The 19,682-nt window shown below is 32.1% G+C and overlaps 1 protein-coding gene across 4 annotated transcripts in view; it reads left to right on the top strand.

Moving 5' to 3' along the window:
- LOC123709208 (probable G-protein coupled receptor Mth-like 3) overlaps nt 1-17,847 on the top strand; it is a 34,362-nt gene extending 16,515 nt beyond the window's left edge. For 2 of the 4 annotated variants that reach the window (XM_045660321.1, XM_045660322.1), the window contains exons 2-9: nt 5,818-5,998; nt 6,501-6,692; nt 12,858-12,936; nt 14,003-14,181; nt 14,879-15,047; nt 15,326-15,511; nt 15,723-15,947; nt 17,152-17,277. In XM_045660321.1, the coding sequence (XP_045516277.1) occupies nt 5,818-5,998; nt 6,501-6,692; nt 12,858-12,936; nt 14,003-14,181; nt 14,879-15,047; nt 15,326-15,511; nt 15,723-15,873 (1,137 nt within the window). In that variant the 3' untranslated portion in view covers nt 15,874-15,947; nt 17,152-17,277. Of the gene's footprint in view, nt 1-5,817; nt 5,999-6,500; nt 6,693-12,857; nt 12,937-14,002; nt 14,182-14,878; nt 15,048-15,325; nt 15,512-15,706; nt 15,948-17,151 lie in introns of those variants that run through there. The other 2 variants (XM_045660323.1, XM_045660324.1) reach the window with 2 other exon arrangements.
- The last annotated feature ends 1,835 nt before the right edge of the window (nt 17,848-19,682 follow it).

Below are 19,682 nucleotides of genomic sequence, written 5' to 3'. Positions count from 1 at the left end.
TCTGTGAGATACACATAGTTATTAAAAATGTATAAATTACTTTTAACATAATACATATTTAACTAATTGTATTCACGAATTATATCATTTGTATTCTCTCATAAAATATTCTTTTGAATAAAATCTTTGCCCGCTAACACAAAAATGCAAATTTAAGGGTATGAATAATCATAGAATGGTATTTATACAATTTAGTAAACAGCTTAAGGCCTCAGTTGATAAAGACACGAAACTGTGAAAATATTTTTTTTGGAGTTTATCATCATATCAGTTTGTTGCTGTTTGGCTAAATCAATTCAGGACGCAAAAATGTGTTTGCCTTGTGCTACATGCTCTACAAAAAACTGTCATTTTATCAAATATTTTGGAATAAGAGCAGTATTGGCAGTGGCTTCAGTGTGCGACTCTCATCCTTGAGGTAGGTTCGATCTCCGGCTGTGCACCAATGGACTTTCTTTCTACGCTTGAACGGTGAAGGAAAACATCATGAAGAAACCGGCTTGCCTTATACCGAAAACGTCGACGGCGTGTCAGGCACAAGAGGCCGATCTCCTGCTTGCCTAATAGATAAACAAATAATCATGACCAGACATAAAAAGGTTCTAGCGCTCTATAAATATAACATATTAAAAATAGTGTTTTTGAAATCGATATTATTTTAATTTCATACCACGTGCCTTATCTAATCTTGAACCATATATGGTTACATTAAAACAGACAACAAAAATAGTTGTGTGTTTAAAACTCGACAATGATCTTTATCGTCTACCAGACAAATAGTGTCAGGTATGAAAACAGGCAAAAGTTAAAGAACGAAGAAGAATAAGCCGACATAAATCTTCTTTTGCCTATTTCAGTAAAAATATATTTTTTTAATTACATCACTATATATTTTTTTAATTACTGTGTATATTTAAATTACTGACTTTACAGCTAGAAGAAATATTTATCATCTCGAACATCTCGTTATTATACGATTTACTTTATATCTTGTTTTTATCAGGATTTTAAGCTGCCTGCTCTAAACAAGCAAAAACTGTACATTACTGTACTGCAATGTATATTTTGCGTTAAAATAAGTTCCCATACTGTAGTTCTCCTCACGGTATTACCTATCGTAATATAGGTAGATAATGTTCCTGAAAATATTACTGGCTTTGAAAATTTTCCTTCTTAAATCCTAGAAGTATGAACAATAAGCAATAGCCTTTTTTAATGTCTTTAAATATCCATCAACATATTAAAAATGTAATGGGTTACGAATTTTATGAAGTCTAGTTAAAAGGCCGACAACGCACTCGCGAGTCCTCTGGCAAAAAGAGTGCCCATGGCCGGCGGGGCGGTATCACTTAACATCAGGTGAGCTGCCTGCCCGTTTCTATAAAAAAAGTCTGATACTCACCATAAGTTCGTATATTATTATCGTAAGTTTTTTTCATTTCCAAGAATCATAAATTTTGATTATCAATGTTGAAACAAACATGTTTTTAAATAAATATTGGAAACAGACTATTTCCGAGAATCTTATTCTTGGACTTTTCAATTCCCTTTTAAATGCTGTTAATGACCTAAAATGAAATGAAATGACCACAAACAACATATTTTTTGAACATGAGTCTCAATCAGCTTACACGTCATTACAAAGTTACATAATTTTGTCTATGTTTCTACCTTTGTACTGATACGCTTAAAATTATCTGCCATTTTAATACCCGTTCATAAGTCACTAAGCTATCATCTCTCAATCATATGGTAATTCGAAACATGGCTGTTTGAAAATGTCAACAACAAACAGATTGAATAATGTCAAGCAAAGCACCTGTTTCTTTTTTTTAATTAAGAGATGTATTACTATTTATTCATGTAACTAAACAAAACAATCAAATATACAGTATATACAATTTTCGTAACCTACAAAGTAAAAATTTAAATAATTAAAAATTTAAATAAATTTAATCAATTAGGTGCTTCATGTCTTCATGCTCCACTTTCGTCCAAATTAGCTAAGCTATTCGATAAAACGTCAGTACGTCATCTAAGTGGAGCGATGGTATTCATATAAACCGTTTTGTTTGCATTTTTTCCTTATTACATCTGTACTTGTTCGTTTATTGATTGTCAAGTCAAAGTATTCATCAAAATATATCATTAAAACATATCTTCGCAGAAGCGAGACAGACGTGTCAGGACCGTAGCAAGTTTCGTGGTTTCTTCCTAGCCCTTTGGGAATATCTAAATGAATATTTTGTATGAAAAGCGTATTTCGGATAAAGCTAGAGACAGATCCAACGATGTCAGAGTCGAAAATTGGCCAACCATGACTGCCGTATGTAGTTCGAAGCACGAACTACATACGGCAGTCATGGTTGGCCAATTTTCGACTCTGACTTTCATTCTAAGATCATCATATACATTATACCCTAACATACTATTAGAAACTATAAAAATGATGATCAATACGTAAAAAACCTGAAGTTTGTTTACGTAAACACGAAATGGTACGTCATACGTCATGCGACGCCATTTTGCATAAAAAAGCGTTTTGGCGAGTTCTAGAAATTATAAATATTTTTTATAATTTTTTGATACTTAACTTAAAATAACAATTTGTTTAGAGTTACTAATAAAAAGTCTTAAATGTTAGTATATGTGTTATTATTAATAGTATAGATAGTTAATGACATTATATTAATTTCAAATATAAATATGAGGTATAATAACGAAACACGCAGTTTTGTTGCGATAGTGCAATGAATTTTCCTTCCCGTTTTTATTTAAGTTAATAACGCCATATTTAAACAATTCTAGTGCTACACAGAACAAAATGATTATGAATTATAAGTTTATATCTTTACAGCTGTTAAAATTTAGAACGCCACGTGATCAGCAGTTGATAATAGTTCAAATCTGAACACCACTGAAAAATGTTGGATTTCGTCAAATGATTTCATAATATTTTATCATAAGGAAAATTGGCATAGAACTTATTATTCTACATTAAACCCCTATTGCGTTAGTATCATGTCAATATTGAAACTACGACCATCAATTTATCATGCCAAGCCAATTTTACCAACACTTCCTTGTTAATGCTCTTTACTTAGAACAATGGCAGTAAGTAGGCATATGGTAAGCCTGGTATTACTTTGTGTTATTACAAACAATGCGTAAAAGGAATTGGAATCCTATAAATTATTTTGAGAAAAAGTAGCTCAGGATTGCAGCCACGATCACTATTGATATGGACTAGAAGATGAACTAGAGAGACTAGAGGATAGGATTTCCATAAAGCAGGTTCGCAGTCTCAATTTATCAATAAAGGATATTAAAAGATCTTTCGGGAATTGGGATCGGATGACATCATGATTATGGGATTTGAAAGAGTTCAATTCCACCCAATTGGGTCAATTACTGATTCAGCATTGATTTGATAAAGTTTGGTGAGGCTAGAATTGAACTATTTTCTTAATAAAAATTTCAGTGAAACTCGAACCCGAGAATTGATGATGAGAACACACGAACAACTAGATTAATGATGTATGAAACATAGGTACGAATACATTCGATCATAAATCCACGTTTTTTAATTTTTTAGTTTTTTTTTTAATTTTTAATTTGTTAATTTTCCAAAATAATATAATAAAATCATGAAATGTTAATTAGTAAACCACTGTAGTTTGTATAAATGTAACCATAGCAGTATTGTTTAGGTGCGCGACAAATGGACATAACAGTAGTTTTTCAACTTACTTTTTATGTTAATAAACGATAAAGGCTATCTAATGCTAACTACTAGCCTAACTGGGTAGTCCATTTATTAGACATGGTAGCAAATATTTGAGATATTCCCGTTCCTTTGCCATAGACGCTGTTTTCTCTACATGTACAGAGCCGAACTTGCGTTACAGCTTGGAGCTGGCTCAACTCATTTTTATGTCATCTCGAAAAGGGCTCGACTAGAATACTTTGTCTGTTACGAGCAGTATTTTGCAATGTTTCTCTTAAGAAAGGCAATAAGATAACAAATTAGGATATATATTAGGCTTAACATAAAATCATGCATCTATAAACAACAACCAACGCCGCATATGCTTTTATATAAACACATTTTGAAGTGTTAAATTGATCAAATATCTATTGTCAATAAAGTTGAAAACTTCCAGTAACTACATTTAAGATTATCTGCCAATTTGCCAAGCAAAATGGCAAGTTTGCTTTCGGTGGGAGAAAGTTTGCTCTTGTACTCTTGTTAGGAAAATACATAAAGCTGTTTCTATCAAAACTAATCTAACGACTCCTGCCTACTGTAAGAATTTTATTAAATACAGTCCAAACCGTTTACGACGACATCGTTTAGAACATCATACCGGTTCTATTGACCAAAATGTCCCGGCTGAATTCTATTGTATTAGGTACTTAATATCGTCATCGTCAACGTCATCGGCTGTTAAGACTATCGTTTTTATGGCCAAATATGAGTTCTCCAGTCGATGTCGTTATAACAGATTTTGACTGTACTTTTGAAAATGAATATGTATTTATGGATTAAAATTGTTCCTGAATTTTTTGTATAAATATAGATTATTTTTAATATGATATATTGGTGAAACAATAATAATTGTTACAGAGAAAACGTCTTAGAACTAGACACAATCAGGAAATCTCAATATCAATTTGAACCTAATAATTAATAATAATTTATTTGCAAGAATATGGTACAAAAATGTTATGGTGGTACAATCTAAAGTGCACAAATTCTGCCACACATATTGGCGTGCAAATTTGGCTTAAAAGGAATTTTGCATAGAAGTTACATACATTATGAGTCAAATTACATCATTATATACAATTCTTATATTATTTGTAGTGAGAAAATTTCACATTATTGAAATATATTATTACGTGAACAAATTAATATTAATTATAATGTTTCACGCAAATAATAATTAATAGAATAATAGACTTTTTTCCAAAAGAATCTTTTAATGTTTTTGGTAAATTATTATATACCTTGACAAAAGGTGGTAATCTTAATTTTCAAAAAAATGTCAAGAAAATTTTACATGAGGACGAAGGACATTTCTAAAACACAGAGAAGATATATAATTTTGAGCTTATTAAACAAAGGTACGACGGGTACAAACAAACTATCAAGATAGTTTGCTCCACAAATTGCTCTAAGACATTTTTTAGCCTTTAATACCCTATTTACTTCGACTGAATTTCCCCAAACTTTAATTCCATGTCTAAGTATAGATACAATTAATAATAAATCAGTATTATTAAACCGTTTTAACTGTAAGTAAAATACTATCTGTCTTGATTCATCGAAGCGTAACCACAATTTACCAAAAGGAGACAAAAGTACGCTTTAAATTGACCTTTTTTTAACAACGTCAGTCTGTAGGTGCAAAATGTTACTAATTATACGTGTTATTTTCATTAATATCAGGATAGAGAACTACATGCTTTATTTCCATGATATTTTTGTACTATAAATAGAACGAATAATAATATTTACATTAAAAGTAATTATTGTATGCTCTGTGTAAAACGAAGCATCGAAGTACTTAGTAACAATGCTTTATATTTATTCACGGGAAACCAATTGTTTTTATTCGATTTATCTTTATGTAATTGTTTTGTTTAACTACAAAATTAGATAGAAGTCGTGACTATCTGTGACAGCATATAAAAATGTTGTGATTGCAATAGGTCGATTTGTCTTCAGCATATTGAGCTTAATAATTTATTTAGGAATAAATTAAGCACGATGAACATGTATTTGGATTCTCATATTTATTATGATTTTCCCAGGATGGCAAGCTGTATGTGGAAATCCCGACCAGTGTGAAACCATGGACTGTCTTTACACCAGACATGTACTGTATCGACAGTTTCGTGAGTGAGGAAGATGGGAAACAAATTAGTAGATTAGACGCATTAGTTTGCTTTGATCCGCAGCCAGATGAAGAGAATTACATTCCAGGAATTATATGCAAGTTATCCAGCTCATAACGCTTTCCTTACATTTAGTTCCATAAATTTAGTTTGATCTGTTTAAGTGCATTGATCTACTGAATTTTATGTTTGAAGTATGCAGTTTGCAATTTACACATTTGTATGTCTATTTCACTGTTATTTTTAATACAGTAAGGATGAATATTTTGGTGCTTGTCTGAAAAATATAGTGTTTTGGCACCCCTTCCATTATTCACGCTATGTGCCTAAACGACAAGATACGATTTAATTTTACTAAAAAAACAAAACAGGGCCTCATCAATCCAATGTGACATGTGTGTGTTTCTGGATACCTACAGACACACCCATGTGGATCATTTTTGTCAAATGATTTCGATTTGCATCTATTTTCTCCATAAAAGAGTAATCTAATATACATACAGTCTGTTTTGTTTAAAAAAGAAAAGAGCCTGTGTGTTTTGTTTTGGTATCTGTTCTATTTAAGAAAAATAAATTTATATTGAATTATTTAATTGCAGGTATGTTAATATCTTGCGTGTTCATCATCGTCACTGTAGCGGTATACTACTGCCTTCCAGAACTATGCAACCTTCACGGAAAGGTTCTTATAGCCTATCTCCTCAGTCTTTTCGTTGGCTTCATCTTCCTCTCGACCATGCAGATTCTTCTCAGCATAGATAACATTTCGCGGGAATACTGTATGACGTTTAGTAAGTATTTTAAACATTGCTAAATTGGTCACGTTACCTTGTATGATTTTAGACTCCATTTCGCTTGTTTATGGCAATTCGTCTTTACGAGTGACATATTATAATGAATAAAAATGACACGCATGAATAGACGAATCCATTGTGGTTATCTAAGTAATCTTGAAGACCGGTAACGAACTCGCGAACCCTCTGGCATTGTCTGGCATTGAAAGTGTCCATGGATTGCAGAATCACTTAACATCAAGTGAGCCTCCTGCTAGCTTGTTCCTGTTCTATAGGGCTTAAACCTTTAACCTTTTACCTTTGAGTGATTCAGTAGGTACGTCGTACGTCGGTAAGTAAGTTACCATGAGTCATAAGTCCTGTAATGGTGGACGGGGCAATGGTTATGAATACAATAAGAATTTGGAAGATAATATGAGGAAAAATTATACTGATTGTTTTATGTGTTGCTGATTAAATACATACATTACATAATATGTAATGATTTAAATAAAACGGAAGTGCGTATGAGGATATATCACACTGTATTTTGTATGCGTTGATGATTACATAAGACAAAAACTAATAATAATGTCTAGCGGATCAAACGTTTTTAATTCATCTACTATTGAAACGCCATTCGCACGTTATCCTTGTACTACTAGTTTGAACTACCAAGCGTTTTTAAACTAAAAAAGTCAAAAACAATCTCAAAGCTAAGTTTAATCTAAATTTACAGATAATAAAAACCAACAGGCAATCATAGACTGTCGTTCTAGATTTCAGATATTCCTTGCGTAGCATTTTTTAATTTAAATATAAGAAGAAAGGTTTAGTGATAGACATGTATAGTATTGTCTTTTGTTAAAATAGCTTTTACACATTAAGAAAAACACTTTTTGAACGGATTAAAGCTATGTATTATTATTAAAAACTTATAATTATTTACATAATTCTAAATTTTAATTTTTTTTCGACGTTTCGCGTGCTTTAATGTGAAATTGGTTAAATAAAGTATTGTCTTTTGTTAACATAGCTTTTACACGTAAGGAAAAAGGCTTTTTGAATACACGGTCACGGTGACCACGCACGCTGAGAAGCACGCGAAACGTCGGAAGAAAAAAAAAATAAATTTAGAATTATGTAAATAATTATAAGTTTTTAATAATAATACATATCTTTAATCCGTTCCAAAAGTGTTTTTCTTAATGATAGACATGTACTCCTTCATTCTGTGGAGGGTACTCCATACTTGGCCACGTTTCTGCTTAATGTTCTGTTTAGTATGTGCGTGTTAACAGTTTCTATTCTAATTGAAAGACAATGTATAAATTAGGAAATCAGAACCTTTTGTTTTGTTTGTTAAATGGTATATTTTCTCTTCACATAGGTTTGTCTTGTTTTTGACGTGAAAACGCTTGGTTTATTCTAATAACATACAGGGGTTTGAACTCATAAGATTTAAAATAGCTTTCAACTGCAAAGCATAGATACCACCGTTTATTTATTATATTCTACGAACCGTTACGTGGGTAACGGCCTTATCGCTTTCTAGCGATCTCTTCTAGTCAATCGCTATAAAGAAAAATACAATATGATAAAATAAAAAAGTGCAAAACTACAATAAATAATAAATAAATAATGTATAGGCCACACGTTATCTGATACACAAGGTTTACATTTAAAAATATCAACTATGATCCCATTATTCTTATTGTATACTTCGGATTCTACATGTGTTAGATTGATCTTCAAAGGATTTGTCGGTATTTTTATCGACTCCATCTGGTCACATTAATAACGAACAAACGCAATACGAATATATTTGATTTAGCATCCAGAACATTCTTAATGCTTTTAATACAATTAGGGGTATCTGACAGAGACAGTATCAATAATCTAGAAATGTATTGCGTATCGATTCTCGTGTAATTTTCACACCTTTGTTTGAAAATATTTTCATAAGTGTTTGATTGATGTTTGAGAGCAACATAATTTTTTTCATAATGGTAACTATAGACTCATTAACGTCAATAATAAAAAGGGCCTAAATTGACTTCCAGTTCCCAAATCAAGGGCGTAGAGCGGACGAAAAGAACTTAGAAGCTCTTCCCCAAATTTCTCTGCATAACTTTTAGGTTTCATGTTTCTACCAAAGATCCCTGCATCTCCTACACCAGGGAGATCGCATTTATTTTCCTAAATAAATTCCATTAGTGACTCAGAATAATTCCTGCATATAATTAGTATATTTTAGATCACAACGCACGTAGCACAAGCTATTTGTTCTTTAAGTAATTACACGAGTAGCATATGTTGAAAATAAAACACATCTTTAGAATAAAAACGCAGTTGTGGTTAATTATCGAAATTTTACATTATTAGTAGTTAGGGATAAATAATAATCCAAAATTCTAAAATCATTTATTCATTTAGGCAACACAGTGAACACTTATGAACGCCAATAATGAACATATTAAATGCTTCTAATTTTATATTAACTGCCAGTTCTCAAATCAAAGGCGTAGAACAGACGATGTGAACTGGTCCCTTTCTAAGTGAACTCTTAGCCTAGTGCCGACGTAGGTTCCAAGCCCTACTGTGCAACAACTTTTGTGGTTTCCTTTCTATGTAGACGCGCTTGGACGATGAAGAAAAATATATTGAAGAAATTGGTTATGTATTATTGGGTACGCATATAACACGCATTGAACGCATTTCCTCAATATATGTTTCTTCATAAACATATTATAGACCCAAAAACATATTATAGACGGTGAGTGTCAGGAACACTGATCACCTATCACGTGTGACGTTCATTCGGTTTCATGTTTTACGTACTCGATTTTAAAACTCGTTCCTGTATCATATTTGTAATGTCGATGACATTGTAAATTTCGTCTTCGAGCCTTCGATATATAGGAAAAAAATGAACAAAATTGGAAAAATAAGATGAGATGGCGAATGGATTTTAAATTGTAATAGTTTTCATATATAATTTAAAATTATTTAACATTATATACAATAGCCCTTACAGAGAATATATAGATATTATATATCTGCGATACTAACAAAATAATAAGTTTAGCAGGGGGTCGAATGTAATAAAATTAGGCATGGATGTTGTCGAATATTGTGAATCTATACTAATATTATAGGAGAAAAATTATTCTATTCGACAGGCCTACCTTTTGGACAAACACGATTTCTTAGTAAAGACAAGATTGAAAAGTGTTAGCAACCTTTAGTAAATACGACACGTTCATATTAATTTACAAATAATCGACTCGATAAATGTTATGTTCAAAGCGGTTTACGTAATTTCCGAAGCATGAAGGACGACGACTAAGATGTCATGATAATTGAATGACTACGCAAGATCCCAAGTGTTGCTATTGTATTAGACTTAATAAATAAATAAATACGAAATTATGCCTGACCACTAATAAACCTCGCCATATTAATTTCATATTTGAATTTCATTTGCGGGCAACACCAAAAGCTCAAAAGTATGCTAATAAAATGTATTCCGATGAAATCGTTTTTCCAAAATGATAGTTATTCCGTAATAATACGGCGGCCTTTTACGCACTACGCACTTGCGAGTCTTCTCGCGATGTGAGTGTCCATGGGTATCACTTAGCCTCAGGTGAGCCCGGTTTTGTTTTATAAAAAAATAAAACTTTACTTATAGTCCACAAAGTCGACCCTAAGTTCTTCAATCCTTTACGTGCGATAAAACCAAGTTAGTTTACTCTATTTTTTTTTTCGCCGTCCATAAACACGAACGCACGTACGCGCGCTGCCGGTCTTTCAAGAATTGGTACGTTCTTTTCTTGATCTTCTTGGCAACTAGTTCTACCTAATGGTGGTGCGCGGCAAAAGCTGCATTCAAAACGTTCGGTTGTGGACCGCCGGACGTCGAGGTGATACGGGTGGAATCTCTTATTCTACCTAGACGTCCGATGATGAAACCCAGCTGCAGGTTTACTTTAAACTTAAACTACGCAGATTTAATGCGGTTTATAAGTATCTTTCTAAAATGCTGGATGTATAAAAAATTCAACATCTTGAATTGGGCCTGGAATACGCATAGATCTGACACGGATTAATTTGTTTATAATACAAAAGTAGAACAAGAAATACTACTATTAATATTTTTAAACGTTTGCTATTCACGTTTGTAACCTCATAACTCCGATGTTTAGAAAACAGATCTATAATTATAAACAAGCTTCACATATTTTAGTTTGAACTTTTATAACGCGCTTTGTTCGCTCAACGCTTTTTCTTCTTTAGAGGCACTTTCATCTTTAACCACGCGCTTAAATACAATATTTTTACGAACGTTTAAAAACTTACATTACATACATTCTCTGACAATCTTAAACAACAACTTGTCTATGCTGAAAATATTTGTATTGTGCAACAAGTTTAATTATAAGTGTTATGTGTATTGTCAAGTACCGTTAACAGAAGAAAGGGACTGTCTGCACCACGAGACAGGTATTTCTATAAACTTTCTTACTTCCCAAAATTATCTAATTCTATCAGGACTGATCTGAGAAGAATTGCTGATAAAAATATTTATTTTTTCACTAGTGTTTAAAAATGTCAATGAAGTGTATTCGGCAATTAATAAAGAAATAAATAGATATTTGAAGAAGAAAATTTACTTAAAAATGGAGGGATAATAGATGGACATTTGGAAGAGGAAATTGGACTGAACCTACTCGAAATGAATAGGACGACAACAGAAAAAATTACCATAATACAACCATCGGGTAAAGACTGAATGAATATTGATCAAGACAAAAAGAAACAAAAAAATACGGAGGAGGTTTTTACCTTAAAAAAAGGCCATACAAATACAAATACTAGAACACTAACAAAACTAAACTAACCAATTATTGTATGGACTCATTATTACAGCTTTAATAATAATAATTAACTTTAAGAAAACATTAGGAGTTGGTACCGTAGTCAAAATGTTAAAGACCATAACGTTCTGAATAGAATTCATCCATTCTAAAATGTTACCAAAAATAACTAGAATTACGAAATGTAACGGCTTTGACGCGCCTTGGATGTTTACGGTCGTTTCACAAAAAAAATATGACATTCGGAATATTTTTCTCTGATTTTCCGATGTTACGGTTAAAATTAGAATTCATTCTGCTGCAATGATCCCTGGTATTGGGATTTTGTTCGTAAATAGTTGGAATGTGGGCATATGGCCTTTCTCTGTCTCATCTTGTAATATTTAATATTATATTTCCAAAACACAAATATACAGTATTTACCTACATAGTAATATTGCACTGCACTGCATCAATGACTGTGGACTTGAGACCCAATGCCTAAGGATCTACTCCAAAGGAAAATCAAAGTTGGAGTAAAATTTTTTTAACGTTTTCTGTTTTTCAATAGTAAAACGTTTCTTGACCAACTCCAGTGACTATATATAGCTAAAACTTACCATTATGTGGTGTAAAGTACTGGAAAGTGGAAAATAATAATAACAATAACGCGTAATTCAATCCCCGCCCCGCATCGTAACGTTTTATAAGAGGACCCCCCCCCCAAATTCGTTACGCAATACTTGAACGCTCCCTTAGATGGCGCTAAGGCGTTCTAAATTTTATCCTTAATACGAAGAAAGAAACATCATTAAGACACACGAAACGTGAACAATGAACGATAAAACTAAATATAGAAACAAAGATGTGGTGTCCAGTGTTAATTTGGCCTCACTCAGCTCGTTGTGGACACTTAACACTTCAATGAGTACGTAGTCAAAGGCCTAGGTAAGGTTTTAAATGTAGCTGCTAAAGTCATTTATCATTTTTTAAATAACAAGGATGTTTCGATTATCATAGAAATATGCGGGCAGAAAATTGTGTGCTAATTCATTGCTAACGTGCTGCTTTTTGAGTTAGGAATGTTACAAAATGTAGTACATAACCAAACTCCTATTAAAACAAAATAAATTATATATTCTCATTGCTAGATATGACATTATATATGTGTCTGTATAACTATCTTTTTATATTAATTTAGATAAAACATGTTTTCCTTTAATGATTATATAATACTTCTTTGATTATCAAAGATTAAAGTTATTCTCGATAGTAATTGACCACTTTCTCTCGTAAATTTACAGTATATTATCTTCTATTTCAGCCTTTATAATCTACTACTTCATCCTGGCAGCATTTTTCTGGTTAAATGTCATGTCGTTTGACATCTGGTGGACGTTCAGGTAAGCAATATTTTTTAAACGCCCTTTCTTGTGAAATATTCTTCCACTCGAAGACAGGAATTCTAGGATATTCGCTATGTGCGTTGATCAGTAAACTTCGCTCCATTACAGTGCACGGGCACTTACTTCTTCTGTAGCTATTTTTGTGCTTTAAATGCTTTATGACTGACAATACATTGTAGATTTGTGAGTTATTTCTTAAATTACTTGTCACTTATCATAAATTCTTGTTGTTACTTTGTAATCTTTAATCTTGATTGTCTCATGTTGTGTTGTGTAACTGTTAATAATAATAGTATGTGCAAAGAGGTATTATATATTAATGTTTCTGAGTAAAAAATGTTTAAAGTTGTAACAGAAATAAATATTCTATAACTATAACATGAGCAGTGTGAGCCTAGTGGCTTTAGCGTGCAACTCTCATCTCTAAGGCCGTAGGTTGGATTCTCGGCTGTGCATCAATGGATTTTATTTCCATGTGCGAAAGGAAAACATCGTCAGGAATACCACCTTGCCATAGACTCGAAAATATTTGAATAGATTGGCAAACGTACGTGAAACAGATACAGAAATATGAGGCCCAAACCAAAAAAGGTTGCAGCTCCACTATTTATTTATTTTTATGTTATAACCATAATATCAGTATATGACTTAACATCATAATTTTAGAGCTTTATCTTCTTACTGCTTATTGGTAATTTAATGCCCAAACTTGGAAAGAGAGAAGACATAAACAACAGGATTATATATCATGTATAATGTCAAAATAATAAACTATCAACTAATATGTACTTACTATTAGTCGATAATTGTAGTATCTTGTCGTGGAATCCTAATTTATTCATGAAAATGCAGTTTAAACGTAGACTTGACGGCAGTAAAAGCCGTGGTCACTACGCACTAACGGCACTAACACTGGAGGTGGTTATAAGCTTATGTGTTACTTATATGTGTGTGTGAAATCTCGCAAAACCCTAATAAGTGTGGAGCAGGGTAAAATTATTAAGTCATACAGTTTTATTCCGTAGTTATCGTTATTTTAATTTCTATTAATTTTAAATTTCAGCGGCAACCGTGGAATTTCTATTGAAAGAATGTCAGTGAAATCCAGATTCCGAGCATACACGATCTACGCATTTGGAGTACCTGCGATGTTTACGGGATTGGTTGCCGGTTTGGAGTTCTCACATCTGCCACTGAACTGGTATCTGCCCTTGTTAAGACAGCAAGGATGTTTCATAAGTGGTACGATTTTTAATGCATAGTTTTTCCTTTCAGTTAGTGCATTCTACTACTCCCTCTGATCAATATATATACATGCTTGTTGTAAACAAATATAAACGATTTTAAAACAATTGGTGCCTTTCACCATAATACTTGAAACATACCAAATCTAAGCGACTAACCAGGCTCCTGAAGATAAACCACTCCTTGAATGGAAATTAGAGAATTATCATTGATTAAATTAATCAATAAAGATTTTTATAAATTTGATGCTAATACTTGGGATTGATTTGGTCCAGTTTAAAAATAATTAGCCTTATAAATAATTTAAAATAAAATGGCGGAGAGTTTCTTGCCAGTTCTTCTTACTATGTGTTGCTAACTGGTAGTAAATGTAAATTTATAAACAATGAAACATATTTTCTGTCACTTTAAATCTATTTTCAAAATTTGTGTTCTATAACGAATCCAGCGCACTGCATTTATCAAAGGAAAATTATAACAAATTTCTTAGTTAATTTTCTAACGTGTATTAAACAGTCTTATATTATGTTCAAAATAACTATTTATTGAGTATGGAATGGTACATTTATAATAATATTCCTTTAGTTCCCCCAATATAAACATACATTTTTATATAATATATTTCCCTTTTTATCTATAATCTGTGCAGTACTGAATAGTGTTATGCAAAAATTTACACGAACTTACGTTTCAGGAAAGAGCAAACTCATATATTTGTACGGGCCGATGGTAATCCTTTGTGTTGCGAACTTGGTATTTTTTATCTTGACTGCTTTGAAAATTCGAGAAATAAAGGAACAGACTGCTGTACTGAAGTCCAGGGAGAGTGCTACACACGACAAACACAATAAAGACAAACAAAGGTATCACTTATAATTAAAATAAAGGACACCCAGCTTCTTTACTTTTACACTATTTTCTTTAGCCAAATCGAGTTTAAAATCGAACATTAAAAATCAAATTTTCATTGCAATATATGAAAAGTTATTATGTTGGTTTTTTTGCACTTCCTTATCAAGGCAAAAGTGAGTTTCCTAATTCTCTTCAACAAATTATTGAATTCAAAAGAAATGGCTTGCAGTCCAAACATCCGCGAAACAACAGCAACGTCAATTATATAATAAGCCATTGCTTTTTCTAGATTGCTGCTGTATGTTAAGCTCTTCATAGTAATGGGCATTAACTGGGTGCTAGAAGTGATCAGCGCTTTGTATCCAAAGGCTAACAGCATATGGAAGTTCACAGACGCCTACAATGTTCTGGTGGGTCTAATCATCTTCATTCTCTTCGTGTGCAAGAAGAAAATCTTCCGGCTACTAAAGAACAGGTAACTTACTATCTGTAAAACTGGACAAGTTTCTTATAGATCTACTTACTTTTAACATTTGGTGACACTTCATCGACTGAGAAGTTAACTCCGTTTTATATAAGTAAACTCTCTATCTAGATTTACAATGTTGCAGATAAGTTAATGTGTGTTTTTCCATTGCTCAGCTTCTTACTGTGTCATGTTTTAAACCAGTTGGTGATTTACATAGGATCAAAGAGAAAGTTCACAGAAGAGACACAGAATTAAGAAGTACAGTCCGGACTGTTGGAAGTCGAAGCAACATCAACATGGATCAGAAAAGAATAAGTTTGGAATCTATAAGAACCTCTAATGGAGTTGTACAAACTACTGTTATATAAAGACTGATAGACGTAAAAATAATTTAAGGACACAAATAAAACGCAGACAAAAAATAATGATTTATATCATCAAGGTACGGAATTAGGCTTAGGAACAGCCTAAAGAAAGACTAACGCAAGCTTTTATTAACAGGCTGTGGTTTAAAAGGAGTATAAAAGTTGCACATGGTTTTAAAGCACTATGGGACAGATTAATGATACTAGAATAAGTTTTGATTTCTATCTTACGGTGTCTCTTGGTTGTGTGTTTCATTTTCCTTGTTTTCAAAGATTTCTGGATTTGGATAAACTACCGGTATACAATTTAACTTACTATACTATCGACTTTGGGTTGGTTCATTATACTCTGCCTTATTTTTTTATTTTATTTACCTTACTATATTCACCGCTCCTATATCATTTTAGGATCGGCACGTATTTTGGCATGTTATCACGCGGTAGGTTGTAATAGGTGAGAAACATAGTTCTCACAATTGCATGCTTAATCTCTATCTCTTACCTGTGCTATCGTTCTTAGACTTTAGCAAAATGAAGAGAATTCTCTCTTATTCTTAACTTATTACCAATACACTTAAAAACGACCTCTACTGTATCTACAGTCTTGCCAATTTACGCTCTGGTTGTAGTTCCGAATTATTATACAATCACAATAGTTGTCAAACAAAATGAATGATGGGGCACAGTTACCAAATTATTCTACGTTGTTCCATCAGGTTTTAAATGATAGATCTTTAGTTTCATGTTTGAGCTTATATGCTATCTTTAGACAGCTTTGCTTTTTAATAAACCATTTTTAATAATTGAAAATGTTTTAACATTTATTTTTTAGTATAAATTATGTAGCAATCATAATTGTAAGCTAAATGTAATCTACCAAACTATTTCTTAGGCAAATTAATCGCTTCTATAAAATTAAGATTTAATACAAAATTGTCCTCACAAACTTTTTAAAATTATTACTTTTAACTCATTATACTCACAAATATTACTATTGAAGCAGTTACTACATATTTGCATTGATTTTGAATAACAGAAGAGAAAGTATGTGCCAAAAGAAACTTTCGAGTCCCACTTCTAAGATATGATTCTTAATTAAAAAAATAGTCTAGTTGCACCATTTTAACTCTTGTCTGATTTCATCACAGCGTCAATACAATATGTCAGAAAGAGATAAGAGTACTTCTTTATAAAAAATTAAACTTAAAGCATTGTGTGTATTGTATTACAATAAATTAAAATTAAATACTAATAGTCTAATTACTTTTTAATATTAACCAGGTACAGGCAAGTACGCGGCAGATCCATGAACAGAAGTCAAACCACGACCTCCCGGACTGTGTCTACAAAAGAAGATATGGCATTAGCAGCACTGACAAAACACTAATTTTTTAACACAAAGAGTATGTCTACGGTTCTATTTAGATTCAACATGTCACATGCGGCAGCGATTTTAATCTTAAAGCTTTTTCATCAATGCAATTAGAATGTTTGATTAGCCGCGGATTAGCTAGCTTGTATTTTCTGTATTTAAAAAATCTATGACATCGTTCGACAAAACACAATTACGTCCTTTGTTTTGACCGTCAAAGCGAGACTAGAATAACATAAATTTAAAACGTAAAACACAAAGAAATCTTTAAAGTAGCAAAGAGAATTTTCAAGATAATATTTTTAACTAAAGCAGTATTCTGTCTCTTTCCATTATGCTGTAAATACAATTTGACGGAAAGAGACCAGTGTACTATAATAACAGTGCAATATCATTGAGTTTTTATAAGAGTTTTAGCTATCATATCGGCGAGCTCGTCTAAAACTTTAAATATAAATAATATTAACCACTTTTGATAATGCACTTTTCTATTCGAGCATGTGCTAATTTCGCACAAAAATTCATCCACAGTCGTGGAATAAATGCAAAGGGTTTGCAGTCGCTAGCTTAGTAAGACAAACACTGGTCTGTGTTTTTACCTCGTCGGATATCTACGGGACTTTACAGTAAATATATGTTTTAAGACAAAACCTATGTATATTTTATTTACTTGTTAGACATAAATGATCTCATTTAATTTTATAATTCCTTACTAAAAAAATATACCTTTATATACTAGTAATGTATTGTAATATTGCACTTTGTAAGCATTTTTATTCTTATAGATGTACTTTTTATAATTGTATAGAAATAAATGTTTAAAAAAACAGCTTGTATCATTAACACTATTCAAATTCGTTTAGCACCGTTTTAACTATAATTTCTACTCATATATCTCTTTTCGTCATAGCGTAAACACAATTTGACAGAAAGAGACAAAAGTTAAAAAAATATATTATAATTTTATTTTTTTATGAGCAAGAGCGTTAGTTTGTCATTCAACGTTTTGTCCTTATCAGTTTCGAACTATCTTGAAAATAGTGTGTGACAAGTGTTACTATATTAATAAAATAATGTTACACTTACAGTTGTTCCAGGTTAGTTCGCTTATTAAATTGTTTAATTTCTAATTTTCTAAAGAGCTAAACAAATTTAAGGCTAAATGCAATCCTACGTCTACGGTGTGAAATTTAGTCATAGACAATTTAATTATACGGCTATTTACATTATATGCCCCTTGTAAAAGATCCTTTTTTTCTTTTCAACCCATGACCATAAATTAAGTGCGGGCCATTGGTGAATCCCATAAAAATAATATTTAAATTACTACAATAATTGAGACTTAGCTTAATATTACTATGTAATCGGCCCAATATGAGATGCACGACAAATAATCTATATTATAGACTTATTAGTAGTTGAGAATTTGACCGGTCCGATGTGAGGTATCCGATCAAAGCTATTTGTATCTGTTGTCCGCTTCCTTTTATAATGGTGTTGCATCAGATACTGCTTATGGGGTACAGGTACTGCTTATGAGGGACAAAAGGAGTGCAATGGATATCCATACATATGTAACAAACATAATTATAATAACAGTTTATTTATTAAAGCCAATATCATTGTTAGTTACAATATTGTCCTAAATATTATATTAGTAAGCTTTAATGAACAATTAAATAAACAGTATTTACTATTTTCTTACCCTATATAGTAAAATTAATAAAAAGACAATTAAAACAAATTTCAAAAGTTTGGTTCTGCCACAGGAAATGCACGTCGAATTTCCTCGCTGTATCGTAAGTATCGTAATACTTATTCGTTGAGCGAGGAAAGCACCAGCTCTGGAGTCACCGGTGCTATCTACCAGGAGCCAACTTCCAAGATTTATCTTTAATTAGCGCCTGCACGGCGTCTCCACTCCAAAGGGAACTAAATCCAAGTTGGAGGAAAAACTCCTATATTTGAGCCGTTTATTCAATCATACAATTGAAATTTAATTATAAATTATATATTAACATTAACAACGTTAACATTAAGGTCAATCCAGCCTTCCCGCTAGTACCGCCAGCTAGCTGTATGGACTCTAGTTATGTAAATATAGTTTCGCCCGAATTCAAACTGAACCCTTTATCTTACTCCCACAACGACTCCTCTGCTGTCCTAAACAATTCGGAAACTAGCGATCTTTCATATTATCAATTGGCATTTGCTAGGTTTTTATTCACGGACAAAGTAATTACTGGTTTGTCAATTAAATGCAATCAACGTACTCATCATCATTTTTATGTTTTACTATCTATTGAATTAAAGGACGATTTGGATATCTTATCAGTAGTACGGATTAAAAAGAAGACAGAAGAGAACTGTGGAGTAGATGATTCCTCGATGAGATTTGTTCGATTGTTAGGGACTCTCTAAATAGTTGGTGTAAAGCGTG

The sequence above is a fragment of the Pieris brassicae genome, chromosome 5, assembly GCF_905147105.1.
Source record: "Pieris brassicae chromosome 5, ilPieBrab1.1, whole genome shotgun sequence".
Classification (NCBI taxonomy): domain Eukaryota; kingdom Metazoa; phylum Arthropoda; class Insecta; order Lepidoptera; family Pieridae; genus Pieris; species Pieris brassicae.
Note: the sequence above shows the minus strand (reverse complement) of the source record. Positions and strands in the feature narration are given on the sequence as shown.